A 12,643-nucleotide genomic window follows, 5' to 3' on the forward strand; every position below is an offset into this window, starting at 1 on the left:
CATTATTTATGATGAACACTGTAGATAAAACAATACTTTGTGCTTGCAACTGCCATGAAGAAAAATTTACAGAATTACACAGCTATAGCCTTTTGACACAACTCTGTATACCACAAGGGCTTTCAAATATTTGTGTTCTGGGTCTTACTAGAAAGAGTATAAAGTCTTTGTCATTGTAATATTTCAGCCCTTCTGCATCAGGTCTGTTTCATGAGAAACAGACTTACATGAAATATGGTTAGTTCTATTCATCATCAGAGGAAAAGCTGACATACAATTCCCCAGAGGTATAGAAGCAACCCACGGCTAAAGAGGTAATTAATTTACTAGTTCTCCCAATTTTCAATGCACTAAATTTCCAGTTCCTTGCTTTGATAGGATTCTGTGTTGAAGCTTTGCCAACCCAGACCCATTACTGGCTTCAAGGAAGCAAACCACCACCAAAGAGCCCCATGCATCTTTACTTGCATATTCTAAGCACCAACACCTTTGACATAACAGGTCATGGCTACAATATTTGTTAAGATGACGATTTCCTGAATCAGACAGAAGAAATTCAGTTGAGCAACAAAAGACTTGTCTTAAACCCCTCCCTAACAAGAGACTGAGTAATCACAGAAACTCCTCAGGTCTCCACGGTGTCAGAAAAGGCACAGCCCTGCTCCTTGGTCGCGATAACAATCTTCCCCAGCAGACAGGAAAAACATCGAGTTCCCAGAAGGTAAAGAGTGTAGGAAAAAACTTATTTTACTAATATATCACTGTAGTTTCCATTTTATAAGCAGGGGAGAAAATTTTTCAGTGTTACCTTTTACAAAACAGGATAAAGGGAAAAAGAGTAAGAAGTAAAAAAGTTCTTATACATACTAAGAATACATAGTTTAAAGGGAAAAAATTACCTTGGAAATTAAAAGTTGTGTTCTACCAATTTTTTTAAATTTAGAAGAAGCATTATGACATTAGAGTTGCATTTAAGAGAATTCAGTATTTATATCATATCTTCCAGCCTCAGAACAAGACACTTATTAAAATTTTACAGGAGCCTTTCTATTTAGAAATAAAGACACTTGACCGAAGTACTCATGTAAGAAACAGATTACAAACTGTTTATAAAATCTGGTTTTTAAAGTATATAGTTCTCTTAAATCTTGAATTAACTATTCTAAACATTAATTATGTTTAACAGACACACGAAGCTTCAAGTTTCCCCTGTTATCCTAAAATTCTTTCGACATATAAACACCCAATAGAACACTACTTTATATCAACATGGTATGTTTGCATCTTTCTTTTACTTGAAAGAATGGCTGTGAAATGGATGTTTTGTTATTCCATTTAAAAAAAAAAGGAGACAACTGCAAATGCTTCTGCTGAAAATCTAATGTTCTGCTTGCTTCTGGGTCAGCAAAATATGTAATTGTAGAGAAAATAAAGCCATTTACGATACTGTAATTACTGCATTATCTAGAATCCAAATACTCATCAGGAGTTGGATAATTCACTACATCAGATATCAGCCAGCTAGACACCCACAAACCCATTTTTGCATGTAATTTGTTTAAGAAAATTAACATAGTGATGACTAACTGACACTGTGTAGGAAGCATTTCACTTCCTTTATCATTAAATCATGTTTCTATGATACTAGCCTAAAATATTAAGAGTATTTTCCTGAAAAATACACAGCTTCCAAATAAAGTATTGCTATCCCCAAACAGTAACTTTTTACAGTATTCACTGAACCAAATCAGAAACTTATTTCCTAAAGAACGTTGACTAGTTTATATGTATTTGGGAAACTGGGAGACACTGCTTTATTTCATAATTTATGTTGGAAGCCTTCAAAGCAACTGTGTAACTAAGCATGTTTTATCTCAAGAGAAAAAAATCCAAAATAATCTGTTTGTATAGCTTCGTGAAGGTTTTTTGAGAACAATCTCATATTTTACTGAAGAGGAAAAGTACTGAAATGGCAATTTCAAGTAAAGCAGTAGGTAACTGTGCATCATTTCTAAACAAATTTACTGTATTTTCATGCTCCCCATTGACAGATCCCTCCCTCCTTCAGCTATCCAAACTTGACTGCAAGTCTCTTACAGAGAGAATATGATAGAAGGACTGAGGACGAAGAACTTGTTACTCTACAATTAAAAAGTCTGGCCATGTTAAAAGGCTCTGGGTATTGTCTCAAGTAAGTTTCATGATTACATGATCTTTTTCCATTTAAAAAATCCCCAAACAATCAAATCACAACTTAAAATGAAGTTCATGAATTTCCATTATTAAAAAATAAAAAGCTGTCTTCGTCTCAGTAGGTTATGCTAGTTTCCACAAAACCAAACTGAATTCACCTTCACACACCAGCAAAAGCATTCTTAGACTCTCTGCCAAACTGCTCAGAGATAACTCTCAGATGCCTCTCTGCTATTACCAGAACATTAAACACCCTGTTGTTGTAGATGACACAAATGCACAGCAGAAGTCTAGAGTATTTTCTGTACTGTGAGTACAGAAATGGTCTAGATCTTAGAAACATGATGGACAGAACAGCAAAGAGCCTGGAGTAAATAAAAGAGCCAATAAGGCCACCTACAATCACAACAACAAGAACACCTTTGATCATGATCCATTTTCTTTCTGAAAGGTCATTCAGCTAGAGAAATGACTGCAAGAATGGATGAGCATCCACTGTTACTAGCTATCCAAAGGGATACAGCCTCTCAAGCACTGCAGTAGATTTCCCTATTATGCTACCTATTTCTGTCTTTCAGACACGCAGATTTGTTTCACTCTTTCTTGTACCACAATGAAAAACAGGCCACTCTAAATCTTTAAAAAAACCCTCATTACTAAGTACAGTTCTTCAGAAAATCCGCATCTAAGAAACATGACAACGTATTCCCTAGCTCATTTATCACTTAGCTGTTGCTAAGTAAGTAAGAGGAATTTAAACATTTCAATTAATCTAACAATTCAGAAATGAACAGATTTAAGTGGGGGGGAAAGTAGGGCTGGTGGCAGAGGGGAAGTCTTCCTTTCTATATGGGTTGAGGTAGGAGAAGTACAGGGACAGGATGTGAGGCATTCCCCTCAGTGCCAATGCTACTGAGCTTTCGACTACACAGCTCAAAGGTTTCAGCAGATTTTGGCATTTCATCAAGGTTCAGAGGAACTTTGAAATAACTACCTCTTTTCTATCATCAAACACTCAACTCCATCTGTTTCTACTCTAAGAGCCAACCCAAGAATTGTGTACCTGATAAAAGCTATTTGGTTTCTCAAAGTTGCAATTTGCTGCATTTCCAGCATTTACCAGCAAGTTGGATCTTTCTGCCTGGAGACCAGCACACCACAATGACCTGCACACAAAGGCCACTAAAAAGACCCCACAAAAATCTGTTATGTGGCAGATGCCATTCTCTTATCTGCAATAAGAGATCTGTGATTACCAAAAATGCCCTGAATTAATCAGAGACTGAACACTAGTATTGTATTATTTTATTGAGAAGGGAAGGAACTTCCCTCCTAAGTTCATAAGTGTTGTTGTCTTTGGTAGGTTACAACTGTCCCCTGATCAGCTTGATAAACCAAACTGAAAAGCTATGCTCAGAAACAATCTGAGAAAGAAATTTTTTAAAAATATTTTCAGTGTATGCACGCACACATGCTGCAAATACAGAGAATTATCTTGCTCACTAATATTTCATCTTATTACGAGTACCCATGTAAGCATCACGGTATGTGTTGAGGAACCACAGGTTTCCTCAGCTTCTCACACAGTTGACAGCAAATGGTAAGCACCTTCAGAAAGCAATCAGAGCACTTAAGTTCTGTCTAATTTAAACACTACAAAACACTTTTCAAAACGATCTCCTTCTATTAAACATTCATCTTAAACCCACATGAACACCAGCGGAAGTCTGCTGCTTGGCAAAACATATATGGAGGTTACAAACAAATTCAAAAGTCCATCAAGTTGATTTTAGAAAACTGATTCCTGATCAAAACTTTGTAGACTATTCCTGTCACTGAATGAATGCATTTAAACCACTCAGTTACCCATGCCATAAACCGTACATTCCTTCTTGCTTTTATATGACCATATCTGTGAAGTTAGAAGTTGTACAAAAATTACAACTTCCAATAATTCCCCACAGAGTAGTGATAATATTCTTGGGGGGGTATGAGGGGATGAGGAGAGCACAGCATACCTCCTGCATAACCTTTAAGAAACTGAAAATACTATGCTTTGTGGAATTAGAAAACTTCCAAGATTGTTTCTTATAAGCAAACACCGCCCCCCACTCGAAAAAAAAAAAACCCTCCAAATGAAAAACAAGCCCAAACCCAAAAGTCCAGAATTATGTTAAGTTTTATAGAGGCATCAGTATCAAATGGGTTCAAAACAGACAGCCAAAAGCAAGTCCTCAGAGATTAAATGAAGTCTCAGTACAACTGCATCAATTTTTACTTTACCTGTGAAAATCTTCATGCACTATATCTCTTAAATGCACAGCAAGTAAAAAGTCTCCTTAATATCTAGGACCTGTCTCAAACTTCTATAACAAACTGACCCACAAAACTAGGTCCATACACATATCAGGTATCCTATGTATAGATTACAAATGCATAGGAAGACTAAATACAAATGGTTTTTCTTGAGAAGAAAGAAGCTCACGTAATAAAATACTGGCTTTGTTACTACTAAACAGTTGTTTCCTCTAATCTATTCATGACCACGTTTCACTTCCCATTTACCTTATTCTTTCCACATTCCCATACTTTAAACACTCATTAAGCAGGAGAACATACAAGGAATCAAGGTCTGCAGATAAAAATAAGTACAGACTATTGAATAACTGAGTAAAGCATATGTAGCATATGTATAAACACCACACATACCCACACTGGTTTTCCTCTTAAAAAAGAAACAAACAAAACCATAAACATGATGGATATCTAGATAATAAACTGCATTACTAGCAAACCTCTGACAACAGCAAGCAGTAACTAGAGGTGTCTTGCAGATCTCTTATTTTCAGGCTAATGTCTATGATAGCATCCAAAATCCATACTGAAAAGTATGAACAACCAGAGAAGTTTAAATGGTCCTTTAAACAGACCAAACTAATAAACATTCAAATAGTCAATCCAGCTGTCTCACTCCTATTGCAGTAAGTATTCCCACAAAACACACCAATTCCTTTGGCAGACTCCACAGACATGAATGATTTTCTTTGTGTTTTCTTTTAAACTAAAAAATCATGATATATTTCACAGTTTTTGCCCAAGTAGCTGAAAGAGGGAAATGCAGAGAAGATAAAAAACAACAATTTGGAAGCAATCAGTATTTCCAAAAGTTGGGAAGTTTGCTTGTAAGGAAGGTGCTTAGTTCTGATTTTAAACAAGAGCACACTGAGTCCTCTGGAAGATCTTTCTCCTGAAATGCAGTGTGACATGCACAAAGGAAGACTGCAATTTCAGTACTGCAAGCACACACACCGTTAAACCCCACTCTCACACTGTTCGACTGCTAAGCAGGTAACGCAACTGACTTGAGACTTCTGGAGTCACAAGCCTTTAATCCATTCTTTCAACTCCTTACACAGTTTTTAGAACACATGTGGCAATATCCAAGATAACTTTCAAATGCAATTTCCAAAAGTGGTGCCATTTCAACTGTTAAAGCTCTTGCAAAAACAAAAAAAACCACCTGCAAACCCAACCGCTCAAGCACCAGACTTCCACAGCCAGATCATTTACACCACACAGGAGGGTGGTGGGCTCCATTCTGCCAGTAAATTAACAGTCATAATAAAGAGGTCATTCAACAGCCATTAAAGCACTAAAATTGAGAGCATTCCCTTCATCAATTAGCTTACCAAATTAAAAGCAATAAGATCTTCCTGCATCAAAGCAAGCCAACTCCTCTCTTCCAATAAGAGAAACCTGGGCTCTAACAACCAGGCTCCAAGGAAAACACCACTCAGAATAGTTTCTATAGCATTGAAAAAAGCCCAATTCTTAACATATTTGGCAGGGGGAAAAAAAATATAAATAGCTACATGATACTATTTCAAGCCTAAAACATTCATTTTAATGTACACACATTTCTTAATGTTTCTCAACTATCAAATTTAACAACACAAAGAGGTCCAACTCAGACCATAAGCCCCTCTTGCAAGATAAGAAGATGAATAAAGGTTTCAAAAGAAACACAGAACATGATCTGATACATTCTTTCAAAACTGCTCATTAATATGCTTGTTAAAATTCTGACCCATACAGATCAGTAATTTTGCCTGGGTTTGATGACCAAGAGAAAATTAGTAGAAAACAAAATAGAGCAAATAATCCTCCATGTATTATCTTTCTAGAACTGAAGGAAGTGAATGAAATTTGTTGGGATATGGAGACCTAGATTAGAATTCCTTCTTGGCCACAGTACAATGCCTCGTAAGACCTTATAAATCAGCTATTTACATGAATGGCTGCATTTAAGTTGAAGCAGTCAGGAATTTCACAGGATTACTGCTAAATGCTGGTTTTCTGGACATCAAGCTTCCCAGCCAAGTTTAAGAACTGTTAATATCTACGAACAATGCAGCTCACCTCCAACACCAAACTTGAGGGAAGAAACTGATATTTGTGTTTATGTCTTTTTTATTGATTTGTTTATATACAGCACCATTAAAGCTCTTTTTCCACCCTAAATATTGCTGCAGTATGGCGATGCAAGTAATTGCTTTTAGTTACAGGTTTAAGGCCAAAGAATGATGAATTACCTAACTAAACCAGCAATCACTTACTACTGAAATAACAAATTAATACAAGTCACATGGAAACTATCAATTAATAGAGAAGCACTTCTTTATACAATTTAAATGTTTGTTAGGTTAAAGAAATTACAGTTCACACCTAACCATAGACAGCACATTAGGAAAGCACAGGGGAATAAAGAAAATAAAAGTTCTGAGCCTGTCTGATACTCCTTCTTTTTAAAAGACATGCCCCTCCAGCTGGGTCATGAATTCAGCACTGAATCAGGAGACAAAACTATCTACTAAATCAACAACAAAACTTCTTGCAACAGTCCAGGTTTCACTTGGAAGTCTTGCTGAAATACCAGCCAAGCCCAGCCTCGATTAGACTGCAATGAGATCACAGGTTGAGGATGTATAGCTGTAGGCTCTTGTAAAGCTGATACTAAAGAAAAATTTATTTAAATGATACAGCAACCTTCCTTGAAATGCATAAACTAGAATATTCTCATATTTATTAATGTAATATGGATAAAGCTGACTGCAGAACAACTTCAGAGTTCCTAAGGATATTGTTAGTACAGGAAGTGAAATGACTTTCTATCCACCACCCACAATCAACAGTATGATTGACACTGCATGCTGGGCATCTCAGATAAGAGCACTTTCAAAGTAAAAGTAATCAAGATAATGCAGCTATGGGAGATTTTCACAAGATTCACACTTGAGCACTCTGACTTTTCATTTTCATTATTTCCAGTAAGATCTCCCTCTTCAGATGTTATTTCTTAAAAAGAAGAGGAAAATACAAACTGAGGCTTGTGAGACTTATAATTAATGTCCTAAAAGTTCTCATTTCACCTTCTGCTGAAATACACATGTTGTTGTAAAAAGCAAGTCCTTTCTTTCAAGATGTCAAATTAGGCAAGAACAAGTTGCCTTTGGGCAATTTAGTTTTGGAATGTTATCACACACACGCAGAGATCAGAAAAAATGTAAAGCATTTTTTTAAAGGGACATTAAAAAATAATGGTATGCAACACAGTGACAATGCTAAAAGACTTTTTTCTTAAATATTAGCAAAATCATTTGCACTTGGGTGGGGCAAGTTTTAGAAGACCAGCTATGTTTAAAGACTGAGCAAGCTGTATCATGCACCATTTTTCTCTGTACCTATTGCAGCAATAACAAAAAGGGCAAGGAAAAAAAAAATGAAATAAGAAGGCTTGCGTCTGGCAGGTGAACTTCATACTCTGCCTACCTGGTACTATTTCTGGACTATTTCTCCAATTTTCAGTTACAGAAAGAAATGCTACTGCGAAATGGCGAAGCCTGCCCACCCCGCAAGGGCTGGCCCCACTGCTGGGCACCAGCACTGTGACTGTGCACTGACCTCTCCCGGGGCAAAGCACTTCCCTCACAGCATCAGTCATGGAACGGTTTGGGTTGGAAGGGACCTTTAAAGGTCACCCAGTGCAACCCTGCTGCAATGAGCAGAGACAAAACTGCAGCAGCTGAGCACAGGCTTACACCTTTGGGAAGGCTGGACACATTTTCTCCTCTTTAGCATGCCTTCCCTTCTCTGATTATTGGCAGTTTAGTGGAACAAAAGACACTCCTGTTTTAATTGACTTGATTTCCAGCTAAAATATTCCCAAATAGTATATGCAGCTAGTACTTGTCCTAGACTCTCCCTATGATACCTGAAAAAATAAATTTCCCTTCCTATCAGCAAGTGAAATACCCACACAACCAGAGAAATGGAGAAGTGTATTACACAGAAAGTGCTGAAAAGTGAACAACATACACGCTTGCTCATGAATTTTTCAATTACAGTATTTTCTGGTGCTACTTCTCTGGCAGTTGTGCCACATATGCTAAGGAAAGCGGGAAATATTTACAAACACAGACTTCCCAGCATTTACATAAAGATGCAACTTTCTTCAAAGGCTGATCTTGCTTTTGAGACTGTAAAAACAGAGACAGGCAGAATTTTAGAAATCCCTCTTAAGCAGCTGCTATCTGAGACTCCATTCACACCTTGTCACATTCCTCTCAGAGTTGGCAGTTGTCCTCATCCACCCTCACTTCCCCGGAGATGCTCTGGACTAGAGAGAGACAGAGCTTCATAGCCAGCTAGTGCTTAACCACAGTTTGAATCCACAAAACCAGGAGTTTTTCCACAGGTGTCCCGAAGGATTTAGTCCACTGGGTTTTCTTGGGTCTCCCACTGACCAGCCATCAGTCTACCTGAGAAGGAAGGACACACACCACAGAGAGAGAAGCACGGGTGAAATGGCAGCTCCTCATCCATGGCAGTCCAATAATCCTCACTCAGGAACAGGGTAACTCAAGTTCAGGGCTGTCTTCAGCTGAGAAGAGAAACTTTACATCACCTGCAAGGAGGGACTGTTTTAACCACTCAGTATTAAATTATTCTTCCAAGTAGCTTTTCACCACTAGAAACAGTACAGTAAAAAAAACAAAACATGGGTAGACCAAATCAAAATGGAAAATTTTGCAGCTTAAGAGCTGTAGTCCTGGGCTGTAGTCCTGAACACAAGTTCCAATCCCTGGTTTCAAAACTAGTTTTATATCAGTGTATCCAACAATGACAAATGAAAATACACACAAAAATTTAAACCCAAGGACCCAGGTTCTTTCTTTTTCCCAGGTCTGTACAGATGGACCCAGACTTCTCTTCAACACAGCAGCACAGCTGTGTGGTTCCACTTAATTAGTCCCTTGCAACAGACCCAGTTTAAAAGGTTCCCAGGCACAGACACTTCTCTCCGCATACCACAGCCACATCCTCATGCCACAAATACTTAAGCCTGTTACTTAATACCTAAGTAACATTATGAATAAGTATCACTGATCAGTCTTTAGATGTAGCACTTATTGGCCATTACCAGAAAGGTGGAATTATTTGAATTGGCACTTAATAGCTAGTACATACAAAGCAAAATAGCTCTTTTCTCCTTTCCTCAAATGCTCCCAGGTTTCCCAGTCTGTAATTCAGGACAGTAGTAAGCAGCCAATAGCCTTGCGGTCATTTTTCAGCATATACATCTGACACTGACTGTTGTTCCTCGAAAAACAGCACTAGGGAAGTGATCTAGAAACAGATAGTTTGAAAAGTCCTCACTTGGAAAGTTCGTAACACAGTTGTTTCAAGGGTGGGAGAAGGGAACCAACTACAAAACTCACAACAAAACCAACTGAAAAATAAGATTAGTATAATTTCTGCTGCGGATAAAACAGGACTTGTTGACCTCTGACACTCTCTGGCACTTTCAAAACGGGAACAGGCTGAGTCCAGAGGACTTGTAGACAAAAGCATATATATAACTTTCTGACAGATCTTGAGCAAAATGTGCTTTGCTAATGTGACTTTTTTCCACTACAACATATGGATCTATTTTAATGTGCTTTCACTGTGTAACATGAAAGCTGTCTTAACTGCAAAACCCAACAATTACTAAGAATGGGGGCTCTTAAGTCAAAACACATCCAGATGAAAAACATTTTCTCGAAAACGCGTTGCATTTCTTTAACTCATGTCCAATACACTGAGATTAAACCTGCAAGTATACAAGGACCAAACAAACAAACAAAAAACACCAAAAAAACCAAAAAAGAAAAAAATAAGGCAACCAGAAAGTGCATATATACCCAAGCACATCCCCCTCCCCCCGTCTTCGGTGCATGGATTTGGTCACTATCCACAAGACTTTTTTGTTTAAGGAAGAAGGGACAAACAAAAGGCTACCCTAATTACTTAGAATTTGCAAGTGCAACGGCAGCGGAGAAAACTCAGCCTCGGAGCTGGGAGTTTCATTCCCCATACCCTCCTGCGCCAGGAGCCCGCAGGGAAAAGAGGGAGGGCACAGCCCAGCAGAGGGTTTCGGGTCCCCCAGCCAGTTACCAGCGCCCACAACGACGGCGCCGGCTTTTTCCTGGGGTATACAAGCGGCCAGAAGCGGCAGCTCGGAGCCGCCAGGCTGCCTGCGCCCAGCAACCTGTTGCCCCAGAGCTGCTGGAATGAGCCCCTCACCCTCCGGTGCCGCTCCCCGGGCGCTGGCGGCGGTCGTGGGGCCCCGGAGCACCCCCGGAGGGAGCCGGCCCAGCGGCACCTGCGCTGGGCGCGCTGCCCCGCGGTACCTGCGCCCCGGGCTCCGGGCAGGCAGCGCGGCCAGGCTGTCACCGCCGCGGGCACGGCAAAATGGAGCCGGCCGGACCCACCTCCCCTCCGCTCCGGCGCCGCTCACCTTGGTGATGATGAGGGGCTCCCCGTGCTCCCGTCCGCCCTTCAGGGTGAAGCCCCAGGGAGCTCCGCCGGTCAGCTGGACCTCCACCAGCTTGTAGCCTTCAGCTGCCCGCTGCTCCACCATCACCATCACGGGCCCCGGTTCCACCAGCCCGGCGCCGAGCCGCGAGTCACCGACGGCCAGCCGCTCCCGCCCGCCCCGCAGCCCCACGTCTTCCATGGAGCGCCCGCCACCGCCGGGGCTGGCTCGCCTCTGCCAGCCGCTCCCCGGTGAGCGCCAGCCGGCGGCCGCCCGCGGAGCCACCTACCCTACCCGCCCCGCAGCGCCGGCCGGCCCGGCCCCATCGGCGGCGAGTGAGGGCTGGTCCGCCCGCCCCCTCCTTCTCCTCCTCCTCCCCCGCAGCCCGCGGTATTGTCTCACGCCGAGGCCGAAGCCCGGCGGCGGGGGGGGCGGCTCCAACTTGTGGCAACTTGGCGGCAGGGCAAACGCCACCGAGCAACGCGGGGTGCTGGGAGGAGCGCGGCGGGGGGAGGCGCCCCCGCCTCCCCTTCGCCTCGAAAAAAGGGCGAAACCCGCGTTTCACCAGCGGGGCAGCCGCTCGCCCCTCCCAAAGAGCGGTAGCCCCGCAGCGCGATCCCCCGGCCGAGGAGGAGGGGGGAGAGGGGAGCAGCCCCGGGCCGGCCGCCAGACAAAGGCAGCGGCGAGAAGGTCCGTGAGCCCCGAGTCACCTCGGGGCCGGGACCGTGCCACCCCCGCCCCACCACACGGAGGGACGCCCGCGCCTCCCCTCCACCCCCGTTCCCAAACAAAAGCGGCGAGCAGGTGGAGGGCGGGCTAAAAGGGCAGCCGGCGGCGGTGGCCGTCCCCCGGGCAGGGACGCCCCGCCTTCGCCGTGCCAGGCGGCGGGGGGCCGAAGTGGCGAGCGCAGAGGGGGCCGGCTCTTCCCGTCTCGCCGCGCTGTTCGGGGAGGGGGAAGCGGGCCATGCAGAGGGCAGGGCAGGGGGCAGCTGCGGCGGGAGCCGGGGGAAGGCGGAAAGGAGGTGCTTTCCGCCAGTCCCTACCGGCGCTCCCCCCGGCCCGCGCTGCCTCCACCACCTGTGGGGCGGGAGGGGCCCGCGGGCGCCGGGCCGCCCTCTGCCGCCCAGCCCCTCTAGCGGCAGCCCCGCCGCACCGCCCGGGCCGGCCCTGCCCTCGGACGGGACGGGCTGGGCGCTGGCAGGAAGCGGTGGTAAACACAGGTGAAGCCCTCAGCAAAGAAACCCAATAGAGAAGAGATTTGGAGTCCCAGATTGTGAAAAAAAATTTGAGGGCAGAGTGTGAGGCAGGACTAGAAGTGCTAATTTGAAGGCGAATCTTATGGATGGGAAATAAATGCAGGGTTTCTGTTTGCTTGAAACCTTCATTGTGTTAGTGGTGAGGCTGGGAGTGAAATACTTATTTTTTTTGCAATTCTCTCAGTTTAATTGAATCATTTTATAGGAGGTTCCAGTGTCTTAAATCAGGACCAGACTTGGCCTGGAGTACCCGTGTGCAAGCACACAATCCTTGGCATTTCACTGCCAAGCAGGCAAAGTACTGCTTGGTCTAAGACGTACGGAAACCTCTATTTTA

The 12,643-nt window shown here is 42.9% G+C and overlaps 1 protein-coding gene across 4 annotated transcripts in view; it reads right to left on the minus strand.

The window, feature by feature from the left end:
- The window catches only part of SHROOM2 (shroom family member 2), a 118,404-nt gene extending 107,100 nt beyond the window's left edge, over positions 1-11,304 (minus strand). For 2 of the 4 annotated variants that reach the window (XM_042037990.1, XM_042037982.1), the window contains exon 1: positions 11,033-11,304. In XM_042037990.1, the coding sequence (XP_041893924.1) occupies positions 11,033-11,251 (219 nt within the window). In that variant the 5' untranslated portion in view covers positions 11,252-11,304. The remainder of the gene's footprint in view (positions 1-11,032) is intronic. The other 2 variants (XM_042038007.1, XM_042037998.1) reach the window with 1 other exon arrangement.
- Between the last annotated feature and the right edge of the window lie 1,339 nt (positions 11,305-12,643).

This window comes from Corvus kubaryi, unplaced genomic scaffold, assembly GCF_017639235.1.
Source record: "Corvus kubaryi isolate FWS band 111438036 unplaced genomic scaffold, C.kubaryi_AGA036_p1.0 133, whole genome shotgun sequence".
In the NCBI taxonomy this organism is placed as follows: Eukaryota; Metazoa; Chordata; class Aves; order Passeriformes; family Corvidae; genus Corvus; species Corvus kubaryi.